General features: G+C 46.0%; 1 protein-coding gene across 38 annotated transcripts in view; it reads left to right on the top strand.

The window, feature by feature from the left end:
* The window catches only part of DLG1 (discs large MAGUK scaffold protein 1), a 112,856-nt gene that overhangs the window by 13,545 nt on the left and 79,924 nt on the right, over nucleotides 1-19,387 (top strand). For 17 of the 38 annotated variants that reach the window (XM_034424602.3, XM_034424609.3, XM_034424606.3 and 14 more), the window contains one exon: nucleotides 12,337-12,390. The exons of 8 other annotated variants lie outside the window; for them this stretch is intronic. In XM_034424602.3, the coding sequence (XP_034280493.2) occupies nucleotides 12,337-12,390 (54 nt within the window). Of the gene's footprint in view, nucleotides 1-8,055; nucleotides 8,167-12,336; nucleotides 12,391-19,387 lie in introns of all 38 variants that reach the window. 13 more of the 38 variants (XM_034424597.3, XM_034424596.3, XM_034424593.3 and 10 more) reach the window with 2 other exon arrangements.

The following is a 19,387-nucleotide window of genomic DNA, read 5'->3' as shown; positions in this document are numbered from 1 at the left end:
GTCCGATGCCATGGAGCGCTCTAAAGGTGGTAACCAAAACCTTGAAGCGCACCCGGAAGACCACCGGGAGCCAGTGCAGCTCACGCAGGAGGGGGGGGTCACATGGGAGCGCCACGCCGCTCCCATAACCACCCGCGCGGCCGGATTCTGGACCAGCTGGAGCCTCCGGGTGCTCCTCAAGGGGAGTCCCATGTAGAGACCATTGCAGCTTTATGTACAGTAGAAGCATGACAAACCTCCTCTTCCCCCAAGCTTTTGAATGGAAGCGTTTCCCCTTTCCCTTTAGAAAGAGTTCTGGAACTTTCTAACTTGAAGAACCCAGGAGGAAGTTGCTGCATCCCAAGTCAGACCTTTTGGGTTTTACGGCTGCTGAGCAACAGGAGGAAGAAGATTCAGAACAATTCTGGGCGCAGGCTGGGTGACTTTGGGCCAGTCGCTGTCTTTTAGCCCAACTCACTCGCAGGGTTGTTGTTAAGGGGGAATTAGGAGGAGGAGGAGGAGAAGGGAGGAGGATTAGGTATGTTTGCCACCTTGAGTGGTTTATAAAAGTAATAAAGGCAGGGGAGAAAAAAAATAAAGTGCCAGAAGTCATTGTGGATTGGTCAAGATTTTAGTTTTGCTACATTAGCTTTTTTGGGGGGTTTTGGACTGGAACCTTCCTTTGTAGATTGTGAGAATTCTGAAGATACGACATCTTCATTTTAGCAAAGCTTTTATGTCATTCTGATCAAGCAACTGAGCCAAACGGTGGTGTACTTAACCAGATGCTTGTCAGCCGGCCTGGGAATATTAGGAGGATTGTACAGATTTGGCACTGGGTCTTGCACAGCACTCTTCCATGCTTTTTATGGATGATTCATTGAGATGGTAGAGGGAATGCATTCGCAAAGGATAAAAATACCAAGCTATTGATTGGGGCTGCCCCACATCCCAGTATGGAGTCTTCAGTGCAACAGTTCAGAAATGGGGGTGACTTTGCAATACAGGCAGTCCTCACTTACTGGCAACAATTGGGACCAGCAGCTCCATTACTAAGTACCACGGTCGCCGAGCAAAAAAAAATATCATGTGACCACGCTGGACTTAAGCAACGTCACTTCCACTTCTGTTAAGCGAATTCCTGCAGTCATTAAGCAAGGTGCATCGCATGGCCATAACTTGTAATGTCATTTCTGCATTCTCCATTAATTCTGCTTGTTGGAAGGTGCTTGCGAAGATCACGAATTGCAATCACATGATAGTCGCTAAACAAGGCAGTTGGTAATCGAGGACTACCTGTACCTGTAGCCTCTGTAATATTTGAAATTGGGTGTTGGCGTCGGTAATTCCCCCAGTGGGTATACCTCATCTGTTGGTTCTCGAGGATGCCTCCATCTGGATTGGGTCTCCTTGCCCGCTGGCTGTGCGTGGCCTGAATCGGCTGCTTGCTGGCACATCGTGCCTGGCTCTGTTGACGGCCACTTATTTGTGGGCCTCTAGGAGGCCTCTGGTTCTCCCGCTGCTCCTGCTAGTCAAAGGGGTAATTTGCATGGAGTGGCTGCTCCAAGGTTGTGATCCTGGCTTTTTATTGCAACGATGGGTCCTTTGATCCTCTGATAAGACTGGCGTCCTCTTTGGTTTTGCTGGCTGCTGGTCCTCCTTGCAGTTAACTTTGTCTGCCTTTGGTTTCTCCAGAGTTTTTGAGGGTTGTGGGCCACTCTTGGTACCTGGCGGCTGACATAACTGGTGTTGTATTCACATGTATTTTTTATGTTTGGGAATGTTATTTACATATTGTGTCCTGGGGTATTTTTCTGTTGTTTTGTTTCCTAATGATTTTCTGAATGATTTTTTTGGGTGTGTGTGTTCCTCTTGAATATATTTTGGATGACCTGTGGTTAATTTTTGCTTTTGGAGTGTTGTGGCTGATCAGATCCGTATTGGCCTCTGGGCTTCATGTCTTGGAGTGTGACAGAGGCACCGAGAGGAGCTCTTGCAGGGCCAAAAGCGTTTAAGCCGCCTGAGAACAGATCAAAATGCAGAACCATCAGAGACAAAAGAAAGGCATTTCTTGTCAGCCTATTTCACTTCTAGTGCTTTACATACAGAAGACGGAAGAAAACTTTGTAAAGATTTTGAACACGGATGCACTATAAACAGAACTGTGTGCTTTAATACCCATCCATCACTGGAACTCATACAAAAGTCTCTGGAGAAGGGCGGCATATAAATTAAAGCAAAAAAAAAAAAAAGGCTTACTAGTGGATATTCTAATATTCTTGTATTTCTGTTGTATTTTGAGCCGTCGCAATCTAGCTGTCAGGGCAAAAGCATCACATTTTTCCACAGTGTATTTATTTCTAAGTGTTTTATTCCCTGATTTCTAAAAGTCACATTGGTGACTTCAATTATCTGCACAGAGAAAGCGGCGCCCTTGCCTGCTTGCTACCCTGAAGTGGTTGTTGTAGCAGTGATTGGCCCTTCTTCCCCTCTTCCCTCAGGCAACGGAGTAGGGGAGCGTTCCTTCTATAACAAAATGTATGGGAGGCCTTGATTAAAGCCACATTCAAGCTACGGTATTGGTGTGTGTCCAAGAACTCTATTCACTAAGGAAGATACCTGGAAAGAGAAGGGGCACCAGAGGATTGGAGGGGTCCGGGGGGAGGAGAGGGGGAGAGATGGAGAATGGCTGGAAACAGTTCTCTAGGGACTGGGGGACTGAGAAGGGGCAACCCTCTGGGCACTGCAAGTAAGCTGCCTTCCGTCCATGGCTCTCCCAGTTAGTCCTCGCAGCAGGAGGAGGAGGAAGAGATCCTAATTGGGGGCCTGGAGTGGCCAGGCAGCCCTCAGGGGCAGCATGGGAGCCTCTCAGCCGAGTCCTCCTGGAGGCCACGGGAGTCGGACGCAGGCTGCCCGGGAAGGAGCTGCCAGGACCAATGAGCTGGCTGGCTTCCTCTGCTGTTGCTGCTGCTGCTCCCTCCCCGCTGGGTGGGCGGCAGGGAGGCAGCTGGGCTCTCCTCGCAGTGACCTGCAACACTACAGGGATGAACTACATCTTTGGAAACAGCTCTCTACTCTACTTGCGGGGTAGCCGGGGTGGCACCCCTGGCTCCAGCCAGGGCTCGGCAGGGCCCAACCTGAAGTTCTGGGCCAGGAAGGGCTCTGCAGAGGAGGATCTGCCTGGGGACCGGGAGCCCCCATGCTGGCCACCCCTCCTGGCATTCTTGGCTTGCCTGCGGCCCTTCCTGGACTGCCTGGCGATTGCCCCCGGCCCCTCCAGCCAGGTAATGCCAACCTGTTGAGCTTTGCCAGTTCTGAAGAGCAGGACTGGAGGGACGTGGGGTGGGGTCCCAGAGAGGCTTTTCTGGGCTTAGCTGGCTGAGATACTTGCGTGTGGCAAGGGTGGGGCCAGGCTCTCTATTGCGTGGGACCTATCCCTCTGTGGGCGGGGAGGGGGGGCAAAGTGGGCTGGAATATTGCATCGGAGTGAGGCAGGGGCCTGATTGTAAGTGCCAACCAGCCAGGATGGGCTTTCTGGGTGTGTCCTGCCAGATTGCAGACTCCAGGCCCCCTCAGAAGCCTGCAGAGATAAAGATCATACATCCCTCTGAATAGAAGCTGGTCACAGAAAAGAGTCAGGGGGGGCACCCCCTGTATCTGAAATATGCCTGGCGGCAGCTTGACCCTCACCAAACACAGCTGCTGCTTTGGAGACTGGCCAAAAGGGCTTTTCTTTGGTTGCTTCTTGCCTGCAATTGTTGCTCCCATGTCTGCTTTCCTTGAAGAAATCGGAAGCAGCTCATTGCTCACTCCCGATGTGAGTTTCCCATCTTTAGCTACGATCTGCTGTCCAGCCCAGTTCTAAAGAGCAGCTCACCAGGTGAGGCTGGTTGCTTTGCAGAGGATGGTGGGGTGTGCTTGTGGTCTTCTCCATTGGCTCCCTGACTCGCCTCCCCCCCCGCCCGCCCCCCCCTAGTCATCCTGCTTGAGCTCGGCCAGAGCGTTTCAGTCAATCTTGCAAGTGGCATTTGTTTGGGCGTTTCTCTTCCAGCGTTTGGCTGCCCCTCTGTGGTCTTCCTGTGTGGTCTTGCAGTAGCCGTGACTTCAACCTTCTGCCAGGCAGCTCAGAGGCTTGGTTTTGGTTGGACCCAGGTTGCTCTTGAGGTCTCATCTGGGCCTCATTGGGGTCAGCTTGACACAGGGATGGCAACACCAAAGTTCCCTCTGCAATTAATGTATTGAGTGGGTTGATTCCAGCTGCAGCTTTCTAGAATTGGAAATAAGGACCTCTCTGAATGGCAGTAAAATCCTTTCAGCACCAATGCAGGGTGTGCAACAACAAATGTTCTTGGCAACTAGTGCTAGCTGAGCAAAGGGGAACGGCAGTCCATACCGGTTGTGGTTTCCAATGGTTTTCTAGGGGACTTGAGCACGGAGGCATCTCCTTAGGCCAGGTGAACCTGAGGGGATCAGCTGCAGTTGTGAGATCCTGTGGTCCCTGGCAGGGCTACAGCTGGTGCACCAGCAACAGGGCAGCCCCAAAGGCTATTTTGGCCACAGGCAAATGCTGCCCGTGCAGCTGTGAGTTCGGGGGGGCACCCCACCACTGCTCCCCGTTGTCTTGTTGAGAAGCGAAAGCTCTGCAGGCAAAGAGGACACCAAGGACTCCCATACATAAGAGCCCAGAGCTAGGCAAGAGCTTATTAACATCCTGGCGCAGGTCTTCATGCCCTGCCTTGAGGGTACAGGGTTGGAGTTACGGCATCTGTATTTTGGGAGAGAGACCGTTCTGCCATGACGGAGAAGTCAAATTTCCTGAGCCCATCAGGTAGCGAGGGGACCGGAGGAACCTTCTCATCTCTCACGTTATCCCAGTTGAGTAGAGAAAGGATGTTACGGACCTTGTCGATGAAAGAATTTTGACTGGCGGGCCCAGGGAGAGGACTTCCCTGCTGTTGCTTTTCTTGCCCTCTGGAATTACCTCCCTCTCAAGGTGAGGCCGCCCCTCCCCCTGGCCTTACGCAGGATTTGGAAGACCTGGCTCTGCCAACTGGCATGGGCCTCACTGAGCAGCGGGCAACCCTGGGGGGTGGTTGGCTGGGTGAAAAATATTTTGAGGACATGTTTGTACATTTGAATATCCTGCAAATGCAACAGTGTGTATTCATGATACCAGTGCAGGTAGTGCTTGAGTTACGAATGTAATGGAGTCTGCCAATTACATTCATAACTGGAGGATTTGTTGGAGCGAATCACGTAAAATGAATGTGAAAACTCCCTGCTTTCGTCCATGTATTCGCTAATCGAATGTGCGGATCGTTAAGTACACATGAGGTGTCTCAGAGTGAGGAAGGCCATGGGGGGGGGGCGTTAGTGAATAAAAAGTCCACCTGCTTAAGACCACCCAAGGCTGCCTCTGATCCACTGAGATACCTCATGCTCCTCACAGTTGCTTCCCCTCCCCTTCCCAATCCTGCTGCACCGGGTCACTTACCTTGTGAAGATCTAGCGAGCCTCCAGAACCTTCCAGTCTTGGCACGCAGAACACCAAAAGGAGGCTTTGGGGCAGTGAAATCTGTTGGCAGACACTTCGGCAAAGCCTATGCCAGCAAGAACGGAACCCGAGAGGGACACACCAGCCCCTTGCGGGCTCTGTTCTTGCCAGCAAAGGCTTTTTGCAAAGATGACCGGAGCCTGTAGGGATACAATCTCTGTTCAGGCTTCCGCAGGGAAATGGCAAACAGAGGGAAGGCCTGAAGCTCAAAGCCTTTTGCCGCACATCTTGTCCAGGCCTCAGTTTGCAGAGAACAGAGGCCTAAAGTACTAAAGGCCTGAAGCAACAAAGCAGGCAAAGAAACCGTGGTAGAGAGGAGACAGATCTTACTATCTTTGCAAGGTAAGTGAGTCTCCACAGGGTGAGTGCCGGTGGAGACCTTGCCTGGCGGAGCGGGAGAAGGGCTAGGCGGCGGATGTTGCAGTGCCTCTGCGGTCATTCGAAAGGGTGAACGATCGCTATGGTACTGCAACATTCGTAACCTCGGGACTGTGTCGTAAGTACTTGGGGGGCTATGTCGCAACGTGGAAGAACTATCATAACTTGAGAATTACCTGTATTGCTTATCTGCAAACAGAAAAATAAAACATCTAAAAAATCCTTAACAAAAGTTAAGGAGCTATATGATAGCCAGACATCCTGCACTGGAAGGTTTTAAGGCTGCTGAGCTGGGATCTAATTTCCATTGTACGCCTGGCGCCCACTTGCTTCTCTGGGAAGCCTGTTGGGTGCCAGGCCAGAGGTGGTGAATAATTCTTCTTCTTCCATTTGAAGCCACAACAAGGTGATGCGCTTCTCCTGTTAAGGATGCCTGGTGAACCTGATCTAACATTTCTGTAATTTTCTTTATAGTACCGAGTTGCAGATTGTGGAAGGAGGAATTAATTATTCTTTAAATAATAAAGTTCTTCTGAATGAACAGTGATCAAGTTGATTACCTGGCTGTGCTTCATTTCTTCAGGAAATAAAGTAACACTGTTCAGTCTATGGAAACAGCTCCCTTATCCTGCAGGTCACAGAGGCTGCAGTGGCAGTCCTGATGGGGGCATTCGCCTTTGGGGTGCTTAATGGGGTGCTGATGAAGAAGAAGGAGTCTGTCCTGGGACCCATCTTGCCTGTTCTGCATTTTTATTAATGGCATAGATCAGCGGTCCCCAACCTTTCTGGCTCGGCAGACCGGCAGAGGCGATGGCGGGGCAGTGGGGTGGGAGAGGGGATGATTTTGCTCAGGCGTATGAACCACTTTCTCAAATGCAGCTTGGCACATGGCACTTGCCCACCCCTTCTTTTGCCCGGTTCCAAACGGGCTGCAGCCTGCCACTGGGCCCACGGGTTGGGGATACCTGGCATAGATTATCAAATTTGCAAGTAACACAAAACTAGGGAAATCTGGGCAGAGTTTAACAATTGGCTGAAATGAACAAAATGGGCAGGCAGAACTACAATATCTTACATCGGGGGTGGGGGGTGGGGAGAAAATAAGTGGAAACCTGGTTTGGCAATGGTTCATATGAACGGGCGTCCACAAATCAAATAAGGTTCTTAAATTTTTGGCCAAAGGGTATAATTCTTTTAAATTTTTAAATTTTGTATTGGATGTTTTTTACTTGGCTGTGCACCGCCCTGAGTCCGCTAGGAGAAGGGCGGTATACAAATTTAAATAAAATAAATAAATAAAATAAATAAATGAGTCAGCAGTGTGTGAAGATGCACCTGCTAACAGGCCAGGGCTCGGCTGGGATCCATTCACAAGAGCATAGAATCCACTCTCCTCACTCTCCTGGTCTGTCCTGGTCAGAACTTGTCTGGAAGGCTGGTCCTGGTCCTGGCCCTGGTCCTGGTCCTGGTCCTGGACACCAACACAATGGTGTAGCTTCCGAGGAGGCCAGGTGAACAACACTGGACCAAGCACTGGGAGGAACAGCTCAAGGCCCTGGGAAAGTCTGTCTTGCAGAAGATCAGACGTGGGGGTGAATGTGGTCTTCGGAGACCCAAAAGCTGAGGCTTCCTTTATGCCGAGAGCGGGGAGGTTCTCTGTTGCCCTGAGGGTTAGACCTAAGGACAGTTGGGTGAAATTGCAAGTCAGACACTAGGAAGGATTTCTTTTTGCTAGAAACTGCCAACAAGATTACCTTTTGAATAGTAGGTCTCCATTATGTGTCGTTCCCCCCCACCCCCACCCCCCCGGACCCAGACATTGACTGATCCTGCCTGGAGCAGGAGGTGGGGGGTCATTCCAACCCTGTCACTCCAGAGAGTTGCTGTGATTTTCTGGAGCAAAAACTAGAAGGGACCATTTGTGTCTGAGCCGGGGTGCTCTGCATACTGTGTCTTGGTTCCAAGAGGGTCAATCAAAATTCCATTTTGGCTCAGTGGGGCTCCCCTTGTCCGTTTCATGGGCAGGAGGAGTCAGGCACTTTTGGGCAAAGGAGGGGCCTGGAAGGAGCCCCTCCCCCAGGAGTTGGCTTTTGGGGCACGTGCCTTGGGTCCCACCCTTGACTCCTTTTCATTGCTGCTTTTAGATGCCAGAAGCTGCTCTTCCTTCTCCTCCTCCTCCTCCTCCTCCTCCTCCTGTTGTCTCTGCTCTGCCAGTTCCTGCCGAGGCTTCACTCATCCCATCTTCCATCTCACAGGTTTTTATTCATTTAATGCCATTTGCATACTAATTGATGATGGGTGCTTCGTTTCTGTGGCTGCATGCAGACTGGGCTCCTCAGCCTGGATGTTGCTGTGTTTCTGTGCTGCGCAAAAAGAGAAGCCATGCAGAGGGGGGGAAGACATTGAAGGGAGGGTTTTGTGTGTGTGTGTGTGTGTGGTCTTGTTCACCCCAAGAATCTACTGTATAGGTCGGCCTTGACTTACGACCACAATTGAGACCAGAATTTCTGTAATTGAGCAAGGAGGCTGTTAAGTGAGTCACCTTTTTTGCCATGGTTGTTAAGTGAATAACTGCAGCTGTTAAGTGACTCACATGGCTGTTAATAAATCTGACTTCCCCCATTGACTTTGCTTGCCAGAAGCCGGGATGCGGCAACTCTGGTAAATACGTGCCAGTTGCCAAGTGCCTGAATGTGACCATGGAGTCAACAGTTCAAAGGATGGTTGTAAGTCACTTTTTTCAGTGCCTTTCTAACTTTGAACAGTTGCTAAATTAATGGTTGTAAATTGAGGACTACCTGCATTTTGACTTCTAATTGCGGGGTGGGGTGGGGGGAAGGCATTAGGGAAATGATTTAAAGATGGACTGAAGCTGACTAGGCCTCCCTGCTTCCTGGGTAGCATTATCGCTGGATTCCCAGATCCCTCTGGATCACCAACTGTCCAATCCCCCCTTTTGTCTGGCTTTGCATGTTGGATGACCGCAGCTGGTGTCCTCTGGGTTGAGCTGTGGTTGAAGAATGTGGGGCTCGGGACCAGGTGGTCAGAATTTCTTTGGGGCAGCTTCCTGGTTACCTGGTTTGCATCTGTGCTGTCATGGAGTTTTGGGACCTTCAGCGCTTGGAGGCCACTTCTACTCCGTCTAGATCCAGTCCGACCCTCCTGCCCCACCACCTTCCCTCCCTCTCAGCCTCCCAAAGGTTTCCTAAGCTCAGTCCTTGCCTGGGCCTGAGTGCTTTCCATGCTGTTTTTCATGGTCCACATTAAAACAATTGCTTCTAAAATAGTGCTCGAAACGTTTGTTTGATTGACATGATGATACAGTATATATTTTGTTGTTTTTTCTAAGCACAGCCCGGTATGTTGATAAAGGCTGTGAAATAAAATAAATGTGGGTTGCTTTTAGGCAGAGATCAGTGGGCAGAAGGCTCACCTTGTGTTTGTCACCAGGGCTCGGCCTTCCTGGCCAGGTGGGGATTGGGGTGGTGGGCAGGTAGAGAGTTCCTCGGCTTTTCTTGCACCCGTGCCAGAAAGATGCCCCAACTCAGCCTTATGTGAACACGAGTCCCTTCAGGCGGGGCAGAGACGAGCCCGCCAGGATCCCCTTCTGTGAAGCACTTGACGGATGGCCCCTCTGCTGGCGCAGCATTGGCTGAGGCAGCCTTGCAAGAAAGGGAGATGGCTCAGACAGCTTCCCATGGATTAGGCTAAGGTGGAGCAGGAGTCCTGACAGCGCTTGCATAAGCCAAATTTTAGGGTGTGTCATTTAATGGGGTGAAAATTAATTTTTGCAATTTTTTTCAGTGAGTTCTAAAAATATGTGTTTTTACATCAAGAATTTTGCCATTGCACAACGTTTAGCTTGGTACGGTAAATCCATGTCTGATCATATACCCCACAAAAGTCTCTTGTAACCCAAATACTGTTAACTTTCTCTTCTCAAAATTACACCTTGTGCTACAAAAATTAAATTCTTCTCTTCATGAATCTTACCTAGCTAAGCAAAAAATAATAATCCATGCAATCATAAACTAACATCAGAAAGCAATTATCTGAGTTACAAAAATGTGTAAACGAGTTTTATCAAGTCTTGTTTTGATTGTCCAAAGGTGCTTTTTCAAGAGGCAACTGATCTTCCAGTTGCCTCTTGAAAAAGCACCTTTGGGACAACCATGACCTGGATGACTGAGAATCTCCATAGGCATTTTATTTTGATTCCTTCTTCGACATCAGCCGCCGACTTGCTTCTTGGCCTCTGATATAACCCTCATGTTTCTCATGTGTCTACACTCTGCTTGCTGCCTCTGTGATCTGTTTCACATATCTCTCTATTGATTGATGAGCCTTGGTGACGCAGTGGTTGGAGTGCAGTCCTGCAGTCTATTTCTGCTGACTGCTGGCTGACTACAATTTGGCAGTTCAAATCTCACCAGGCTCAAGGTCGACTCAGCCTTCCATCCTTCTGAGGTTGTTAAAATGAGGACCCAGATTGTTGGGGGCAATATGCTGACTCTGTAAACCGCTTAGAGAGGGCTGTAAAAGCACTGTGAAGCGGTATATAAGTCTAAGGGCTATTGCTATTGGGCATGACAGGGCCACCGTGGTAATTGTGTTGGTTTGACAATGAACTTCTATATTTCCGCTGTAGTCAGTTTGCATGTCAAAGGTGGCTCATATACACCTTCAGACTAGTCAATCAGCTCCAGCAGAGTGGATTCTCTGGCATTGATTAAAGACATTTTTCTTGCACATAGAGAAAAATCTCCTAGCGCGTCGTCATCTGCGTCCCTCAAGTCAATGATTTTTTGCACACCAGCTCTCCTCTCTTGAATGTCATCTGAACACAAGACTGTCTGGATTATCATTTCACTGAAAGCATACCATGCTGAGCGCTGAATGGTTGGCAAAACAGCATCATCTACAGCCTTCTTTTGCAGTCTGACTTGCTGCAGCTGGAACAATGGATGGCACGGGCCTTCAATCCTAGGGATGTTTTACTTCAATGAAGATGCATTCTATTTCACCCTTCTTATAGAGCTCATCAAATTCTTGATCGATCTAGGGACTTCATAATATTTTCCTAGTCTCTCTTTACTTTATTGTGGTCAACTACAAGTCTCTTGTCTTCTTCGGTGATCAAGCCAGCATCTATGAAGGCGACTGTGGTAATGGCAGCTGTAGCATGTAGACCAACACCGTATCTTATGCTCTGTATAGCGGCATTTGTTATATCTAATCTATTGTATTCTCTTTTCTTTTGAAGTAGAGGGCACGTGTGTTTGGTCTAAGGCCTCTTCATAACTTCCATCACCTTCATCATCAGTCATTTGTCCTTCATTTTCAATTACTTCATTTGTCAGTATCGAAATGTCTGGAATACTTCTCTGCTTATATTTAGCAAGCCTTTGTCTCTCATCGTCTTGCTGCTTTTGCCTTTTGCCTAGTCGTTTCTGCTCAGGCACATCTGGCAAACCAATCTGGTGCGATCCAAAAGAACCAATCTTGTCTCTCTGACATTTAACGAAAGCAAGTTCCTTCAGTGGTATCTTCATCTCCTTAGGGCAGGTGAGCTTCCTTTTTGCAGCCAGCAGGACAGCCGAATATGGCACACAGAACAATTTGACACTTGCAGTTGAGGATGTCAAACAGTTTGACTCATTCCCATTGCTCAGGCCCTTTTGGATATATGTCTCATGCAAGACTGGCTGGTCGAAGGTAACACTGTCCCATTCTGTCCTGTTTAATCATGCCCCAACTAAGGACTCTGTGTGGCTTTGCCCTTGGAGAGAGGCGGAAGAAGATGGGTGTGTTTAGCCTTGAGAAAAGATGATGGACGGGGTGTGTCGTAGCCCTCTTCAAAGCCCCGAAAGCCTGCCTGGTTGGAGTGGGTCCTGGTGGGGAGGGAGGTCTCCTTCATGGCTGAGAGTCATGGGCCCAGGCCAGAGCCAGGCAGAGTCGGAGCATTCGGCAGGGGGGCAGATGAAGGGCTTGCCTTTGCTCAAAGGAGGATTCTTCCATGAGGATTCTGTGAAGAGCCCGGCCGAGGGCCTTGGGGGCCACAGTTAGCCATGCCTGCTGGGACCTGGGGGGCTGATCTGGGGGGCAATGGCAGGAAGCCTAATTGGGTATGACCTGAACTTGGCTGTGGTTTGTGACTTTCAGCACCCAAAATAAAATGTAAAGTTGGTGAATCTTTGTGATGTGGCAAACTCTGACATCTCTGAAGTTCTTTTTTGTTTTACTTTGGGCAGAGATTCCTGTGGGGAGGGCGAGGAGGGCAATGGGGTGGGGCTGCATGGCTGACCAGCCCAAGAGCTTGAGATGGAGGAGCTGCTACAGCATCGAAAGGGCCCAGGGGGTGGGGTATAAATTGGGAGGGTGGAGGATCAGACTTTTAATCTGCCTTTTGCATTTTTAATTTCAAGGCAAATCCCCCTCCAGTCGTGGTAAACACAGAAACTCCAGAGACACCAACTTACGTAAGTTTTTCTCATTGCCTGAATGCTCAAATCTTTCTGAATTCTCTGAGAAAAGACACCGGCTGGCTGTGGTGCCACCGCAGTTAAAGAGGGTAGAGCAAAGCCAGGATAATGGTGGCACCGGAGGGGAAGGAACCCTTGGATCTTGCCCTTGTTTATAGGTCCCCCATGAAGACGTGTGGAAGTGACGTGTGGGGGGTGGGGGGCAGGTCTCCGCAGGCTGAAGGTGTCAGACAGGGTGGGAGTCCCAGGAGGTGCCTTGGGAGTCTCTCGGCCCTCCCCACAGGGAGGCTGTGTGGGAGAACAAGCCCTGCGGAGGGTCCCTGGAAGGGCTGAATGAAAGGGGGAGGGGGGATGGAGGCCTGATAAATAAGATGAACCTCTTCAAGCTGGCTGGCTCACTAGATACGGTTTGAGCTGTCGGCTGATATTAGGGGAAAAAATCAGGGAAAGGAAGAGACTGACTTTGGATTCCTTGGTGTGTTCAGATGTCATGATGAATCCTGGTTGTGACAAAAACAAGCCCAGATGGATCTCTCTGGCTAAGAAACACATGAAAGGGTCCCATTAGCCAAATTTGCGCTATTCAGAGTGATAGTTCTATGACAGATAGGGTCACAGGTTCCAACTTGATGAAAATAGGCAACTAATTTTTTTTTTAGTTTATTAATGGTGTACTAGAGACCAGCAAAAGAGGCTGAGCCTCTATCTGGAGCCTAGCTGCTCCCCTTGGATTCGGCTGTTCAAAAGGAGGCACCTTTTTTCCTTCTTCTGAGCTTTCCTCAAACGGAGCTTCCCTTTTCTCCATTTTGCCCAAATGGCTATTAGCCTCTAAAATCCCAACGGCTACTATGCCTTCACCAGCCTCCACTGTGCATGAATTCTGGCTTGGGTCAAATGTGACCTCGTATCAATTTATAAACCGTATGAAACGGAATTTTGGCCTATTTGAACCTGTGCTAATCGCGATCGGCTGTTAGAGGATTGAAGCAGGTGCTGGTTCAGAAGGCCGGTGCTGCTTTTGCTGCCGTCAAAAGTTGTGTTGCTGAGATGGCTGCCAAGGCTTGTGCAGAGAGTGATCTCTGCACAAATTCATCTTGTGTGCCAGTTGCGCCCATTCTGGACTGGGACCAGTCTTGCTCATGCTCACTCGTGCCTCATCTTTGCCTGATGGACTGCTTCAGGGCACCCAACCTGGGGCTGCTCTTGAAGACCCTCTGGAGGCTGGAACTAGTCCAGAAGGCTACAGCGCAAGGAGTTCAGGTGCCCAGCAGCTCAGCCAGGATACAGCACTGACATGTCAGCTGCATTGCCTTTCTTTTCTCTCTGGGTGCAATTCATAGTGAGAACAGAGGGTACCTGCTGGTCCTCTTTCTCTCTCTTGGCCTGGCTGTTGGCCCCTCGTGTATCCCTTGTGTTGTGGAATCACTTTGTGAGTTAGTGAGTCTCATTCCAAGCCAGCCACTCATTTATCTGCTGCCGATAACTGAATTTTTTTTTTATTAAAAAGTTTTAACAAGTATTACAACAATTTTTCCCATCCCTCCTCACCCCCTTCCCCCCACCCCCCCTGGACTTCCCAGAGCAAAAACAGGGTATAGCGTAACAAACATAAGCTAAAATAAGCTAACTTTCTGTAGTCTCCAAACTCCCTCTTGCTTTTTAACTCCCCTTTCAACTAACAAAACATAATTCAAAAAGAAAATATTGGTTTCATTCATAAGCTATTTGAAACTTTTTAGTCCGATATTTGTTTTGAATAAAGTCAATCCATCTTCTCCATTCCGATATATACCTTTCATTTGTATGCTCCTTCAAATACACTGAAATTTTAGCCATCTCTGCTAAGTTCACTACTTTTAGTGTCCATTCTTCAATAGTAGGCAAGTCTTCCTTCTTCCAATACTGCACCACCAAGAGTCTGGCTGCTGATATTAAATTTAAAATCAACTTAGTCTCTATAACAGTACAATCTGTAATTATACCTAACAAAAAGAACTGTGAAGTAAATTTTATCTTCTTTTTGAGAATATTTTGAATAATTCACCATATTTTTATCCAAAATGCCTTAATTTTTTTACACGTCCACCATATATACATCTCCACCCCAGACCACGCCAACGATGCCCTTGCTGTGATGTCCCGTTGCCTGGAGGCCATGCGGATCTGGATGGGGAGAAACAAGCTCAGATTCAACCCCTCCAAGACCGAGTGGCTGTGGCTTCCGGCGTCCCGGTATAGTCAGCTGATACCATCACTGACAATTGAGGATGAGACCTTGCTCCCCACAGAGAGGGCACGCAACTTGGGTGTCCTCCTGGATTCACAGCTATCTTTAGAAGATCATTTGACGGCCGTGGCCAGGGGTGCCTTTTATCAGGTTCTCCTGATCCGCCAGTTGCGTCCCTTTCTGGATCGGGACGCCTTACGCATGGTCACTCATGCCCTAGTCACCTCCAGTATGGACTACTGTAATGCTCTCTACATGGGGCTCCCCTTGAAAAACACCCGGGGGCTCCAACTGGTCCAGAATATAGCTGCGCGGGTGATTATGGGCGCAGCTCGTTGCGCCCATGTAACACCTCTCCTACGCGAGCTACACTGGCTCCCAGCGGTCTTCCAGGTGCGATTCAAGGTGTTAGTCATCACCCTTAAAGCGCTCCATGGCTTAGGACCTGGGTACCTACGAGACCGTCTTTTGCCACCAATAGCCTCCCACCGACCAGTTCGTTCTCACAGAGAGGGACTACTCAAGGTACCGTCAGTCAAATTATGCTGACTGGCGACTCCCAGGGGGAGGGCCTTCTCTGTGAGGGCTCCAACCCTTTGGAATGAACTGCCCCCTGAGATACGAAATATCCCTGATCTCCGTGCTTTCCGCCGTGCCCTCAAAACCCTGATGTTCCAACAGGCGGGGCTAAACATATGAACATGTGAATGTTTTTAAAATGTTATCTAATTTTAGGTTCTATTTAATTGGGCCAAACTATGTTATAATAATAATTTTAATTAGCAATTTTATGATGTTTGTGTATCTATATTTTTCTTGACTGTACACCGCCTTGAGTCCTACGGGAACTATACTTCTACGGTATAGAAATATAATAAATAAATAAATATATGATAATATGTAGAATCATCACATTCACATCTCCAACACTTAGGTTGCACACTTGGATACATATAGGCTAGCTTTTTAGGATCTAGGTGCCATCTATAAAACATTTTATAAAAATTCTCTCTTAAATTTTGGGCTTGCGTAAACTTCACATTTCTAACCCATATTTTTTCCCACGTTTCCATCATTATTGGTTCTTCAATATTTTGTGCCCACTTTATCATACAGTCCTTAACTAACTCCGTTTCTGAATCTATTTCTACCAATGCATTATACAACCTTTTTATATGCATTTGACTTTGATCTCTAATCTGTTTTACCAAGTTCTCCTCATTTTGCAAAATACCAATTTTCTGATCTTCTCTCCATCTAGCTTGCAACTGTACATATTGAAACCATGTTTGAATTATCCTTTCTTCTCTTAGTTGATTCAAAGATTTTAATTGTAGTATACCTCTTTCCTTGTTAAGAAGCTCTTTATATGTAATCACATCTTGTTTTTGCTCTACACTTATATTCTCTATCGCGTGTCTGGGTATTGCCCACATTGGTAACTTCTCGTTTAATTTATATTTATACTTTTTCCAGACACGCAATAAAGCATTCCTTAATATGTGACTTTTAAGTCTTATCCACTTTCTTATCATATAATAAATAAGCATGCCACCCGTAAACCAAATCATATCCCTCAATATTCAATATTCTTTCTTCTGTTGAGTTCATCCAATCACTCATTGCTGATAGGGCAGCTTCCTCATAATATAGTCTTAAATTGGCATTTTGAGGCCTCCTCTTTCACATATATCCTGCATTATTTTTTGTTTTAATATTGGTCTCTTCCCTGCCCAGACAAAATTATTAATACCCTTCTGCCATATCTTCAAATTCTCATCTTTTTAAAGTATTGGTATCATTTGAAAAAGAAACAAAAACTTAGGCAAAACATTCATTTTTACTGCTGCTATTCTTCCTAACAAGGATAATTGTAATTTTTTCCAGTTTTCCAGCTCTCTCTGTATTTTTTGCCATAATGGATCATAATTATGCTTAAATAATTTCGTGTTTGATGTCATGATATAGACCCCTAAATACTTAACTTTTTTTATAATTTCAAATCCTGTTAGTCTTTCTAATTCATCTTTTTGATTTATAGTCATATTTTTAGTTATTATCTTCGTTTTCCCTGCATTTATTTTAAATCCAGATACTTGTCCATATTGATTAATTATGTCCATTAAACCTACAACCGACTGTAATGGTTGGGTTAAAGTAACAACCAAGTCGTCTGCGAATGCTCGTAATCTGTAGTCATACTGCCTAATTTTAATTCCATTTATTTTATCCAACCCACGTATCTTACTTAACAGAAATTCCAAGGTCAAGATAAACAATAATGGAGACAAAGGACATCCTTGTCTTGTTCCTTTTTCTATATTAAAAGTATCTGTTAAACTACCATTAATTATTATTTGCGCTGTTTGTTTCTGATATATTGCCCTAATAGATTGTGTAAAATATTCTCCAAACTGCATCTTTTCTATTATTTTCAATAAGAATTGCCAATTCAATCGATCAAATGCTTTCTCTGCATCAAGAAATATCAGCACCGCAGGGATTTGGTTGTTCTTCCCCAAATATTCCAATAGGTTAACAAATTGCCTTACATTACTCTTCATTTGTCTACCATTTATAAAACCAGTTTGATCATTATGAATCATTTGTTGCATGACTGTCATTACCTATTTGCTAGTATTTTAGCAAAAATCTTGTAATCTGTATTTAAAAGTGATATAGGCCTATAATTTTTTGGCTGGGTTGGTCTTGCTCCTCCTTTGGAACCAGAGAGATATAAGTTGTCCTCCAGGATGGGGGTACATCTCCTCCAGATTGTATGTTACTAAATAATTCTTTGAGTGGTCCCACCATTTCTTTTTTTTTTTATTGAAAAAGTTTTGCAAATACAAATTTTCCCCCTCCCCCCCTTTCCCTCCCTGACCCTCCCTGACCCTCCCCCCCCATGGCTTCCCCAGGATGAAATCCAAATCCAAATCGCATTATATAATACTTTACCACCCATCTACTATACCCCCTGTGTAGTATACATTTCGTCCTGACATTCTGGTATTCTATCCCCTATATACTATACATTTCTACACAACATTCAACTAAAAGTTATCTGATACTTCCTAATTTAATATTTATTCTGCACATAATCTATCCCTTTCCTCTACTCCCATACATAAATCTCTTGGGTCCAGTCTTTAATGTATGCTGATATCTTCGCCTTTTCTGCAAAACTGGCCACTTTCAGAATCCATTCTTCTATAACGAACATCATATACCATATCAATTTTGTTTCATCCACTTTCCCGCAGCATATATAATAATTTATAACATCTAAACAATTACATCAAATCCTTCTTCCAACAGTGTATTTAATGTCTTTAGTTGCCATCTGCCCCCATCATTGAAGAGTACTTCTATATACAACCCCCCCCCCCGAGTGACTTTATATTTATATTCCGTATGATATCTTCTGTAAAGTCTTTCATCTAGATTATTAGTTACATCGACCATTGTAGGGTAACTACCAGATCAACTGCAAGTGCCCTTACTCCATAATCCTCTTGCCTCATAGCTATTCCTTTCAACGTACACATAATCCATCTTTCTTAAAGTCTGTAATAGAAAGTTCCAATTCACTCGCTTACAGGCCTTCTCCGCAGCCTAAAACACCAGCACTGCAGGGATCTGTTTATTCTTCTCAAGATAGTCCAATAAATCTATAATTTACCTCACATTATCTTTCATGTGTCTGTCTTCTATAAATCCTGCTTAATCATGAATCAACTCTTAGATAACTGGCAATAGTCTGTTGGCTAATAGTTTTGCAAAAAAAATTTATAATCCATATTCAAAAGAGATATTTTAAAAATTTTTAGTTTTGTAGAACCTGCTTCTTTTCTTGTCTTGTGCTGGCTTCGACCTCTGCTGTTGTTTTTCTGGAATTTGTTTGTAGACTGATCGGGTTATACGCTGATCTTTAACTTTGTAAGACATCAGATCAAGATCCAAAGCCACTTCTCTTGTATTTTTAGGTGATTCACCTTTAACCTTTAAAGGAAGATCCGGGAACGGCTCATCCAAAGAGCCCCCTGTAGTTCCTTGTATTTCCATTGCCTCCATCTCCATCTGCTTCCACTGGACTTCAATCTCTTGTTCATTTTGCTTTTCTTTATCACCCTCCTGTATTAACACCAGAGATGTACGTGGAGATGCTGGACCAATTTTAAAAACATTGAGATAAAATTCTTCCGCTTTTTTAACAGTATTTAATCGATATCTTTCTCCTTGATACCTCAATATTATACCAACTGGAGCATCCCATCTAAATGGAATTTTTTGTTTCTTTGGTTCAGTCACCAAAAATCCAAAATCCTTTCTATCTTTTAGTATCTTAGGCGGCAGCTCTTTATAAATCCCAATCTCACTTCCATCCACTTGTAAGGTAGAAACAAAAGACTTTTGCAAGATGTCATTTCTTATTCTTCTATCTGTAAAGTATATCACTACATCTCTTGGCAATTGCCTTTGCCTTGCTACCCAAGAATTCACTCTAAGTCTTGTCAATCTTGGACAAGAACTCTTCAGGGCTAACCTTTAACATCTCAGCCAAAGCATCAGCACAAATCCTTCTCAAATCTCTGTTGTTTTCCTTTATCCCCCTCAGTCTTACAGCAAACTCCATAAATTTGAATTGCATCATTGTCACTTCATTTTCAATCCTTTGCGTTTTATTATCCACATTATCAATCTTATAATCAGCTTCCTTCATTTTAGACTCTATTTCTAAATTAATTTCTTCCACTTTTTTATCAA

Source organism: Pantherophis guttatus, chromosome 6 (assembly GCF_059756535.1).
Source record: "Pantherophis guttatus breed Tessera chromosome 6, ASM5975653v1, whole genome shotgun sequence".
Lineage (NCBI taxonomy): Eukaryota > Metazoa > Chordata > Lepidosauria > Squamata > Colubridae > Pantherophis > Pantherophis guttatus.
This window is presented reverse-complemented; position numbering and strand designations above follow the sequence as displayed.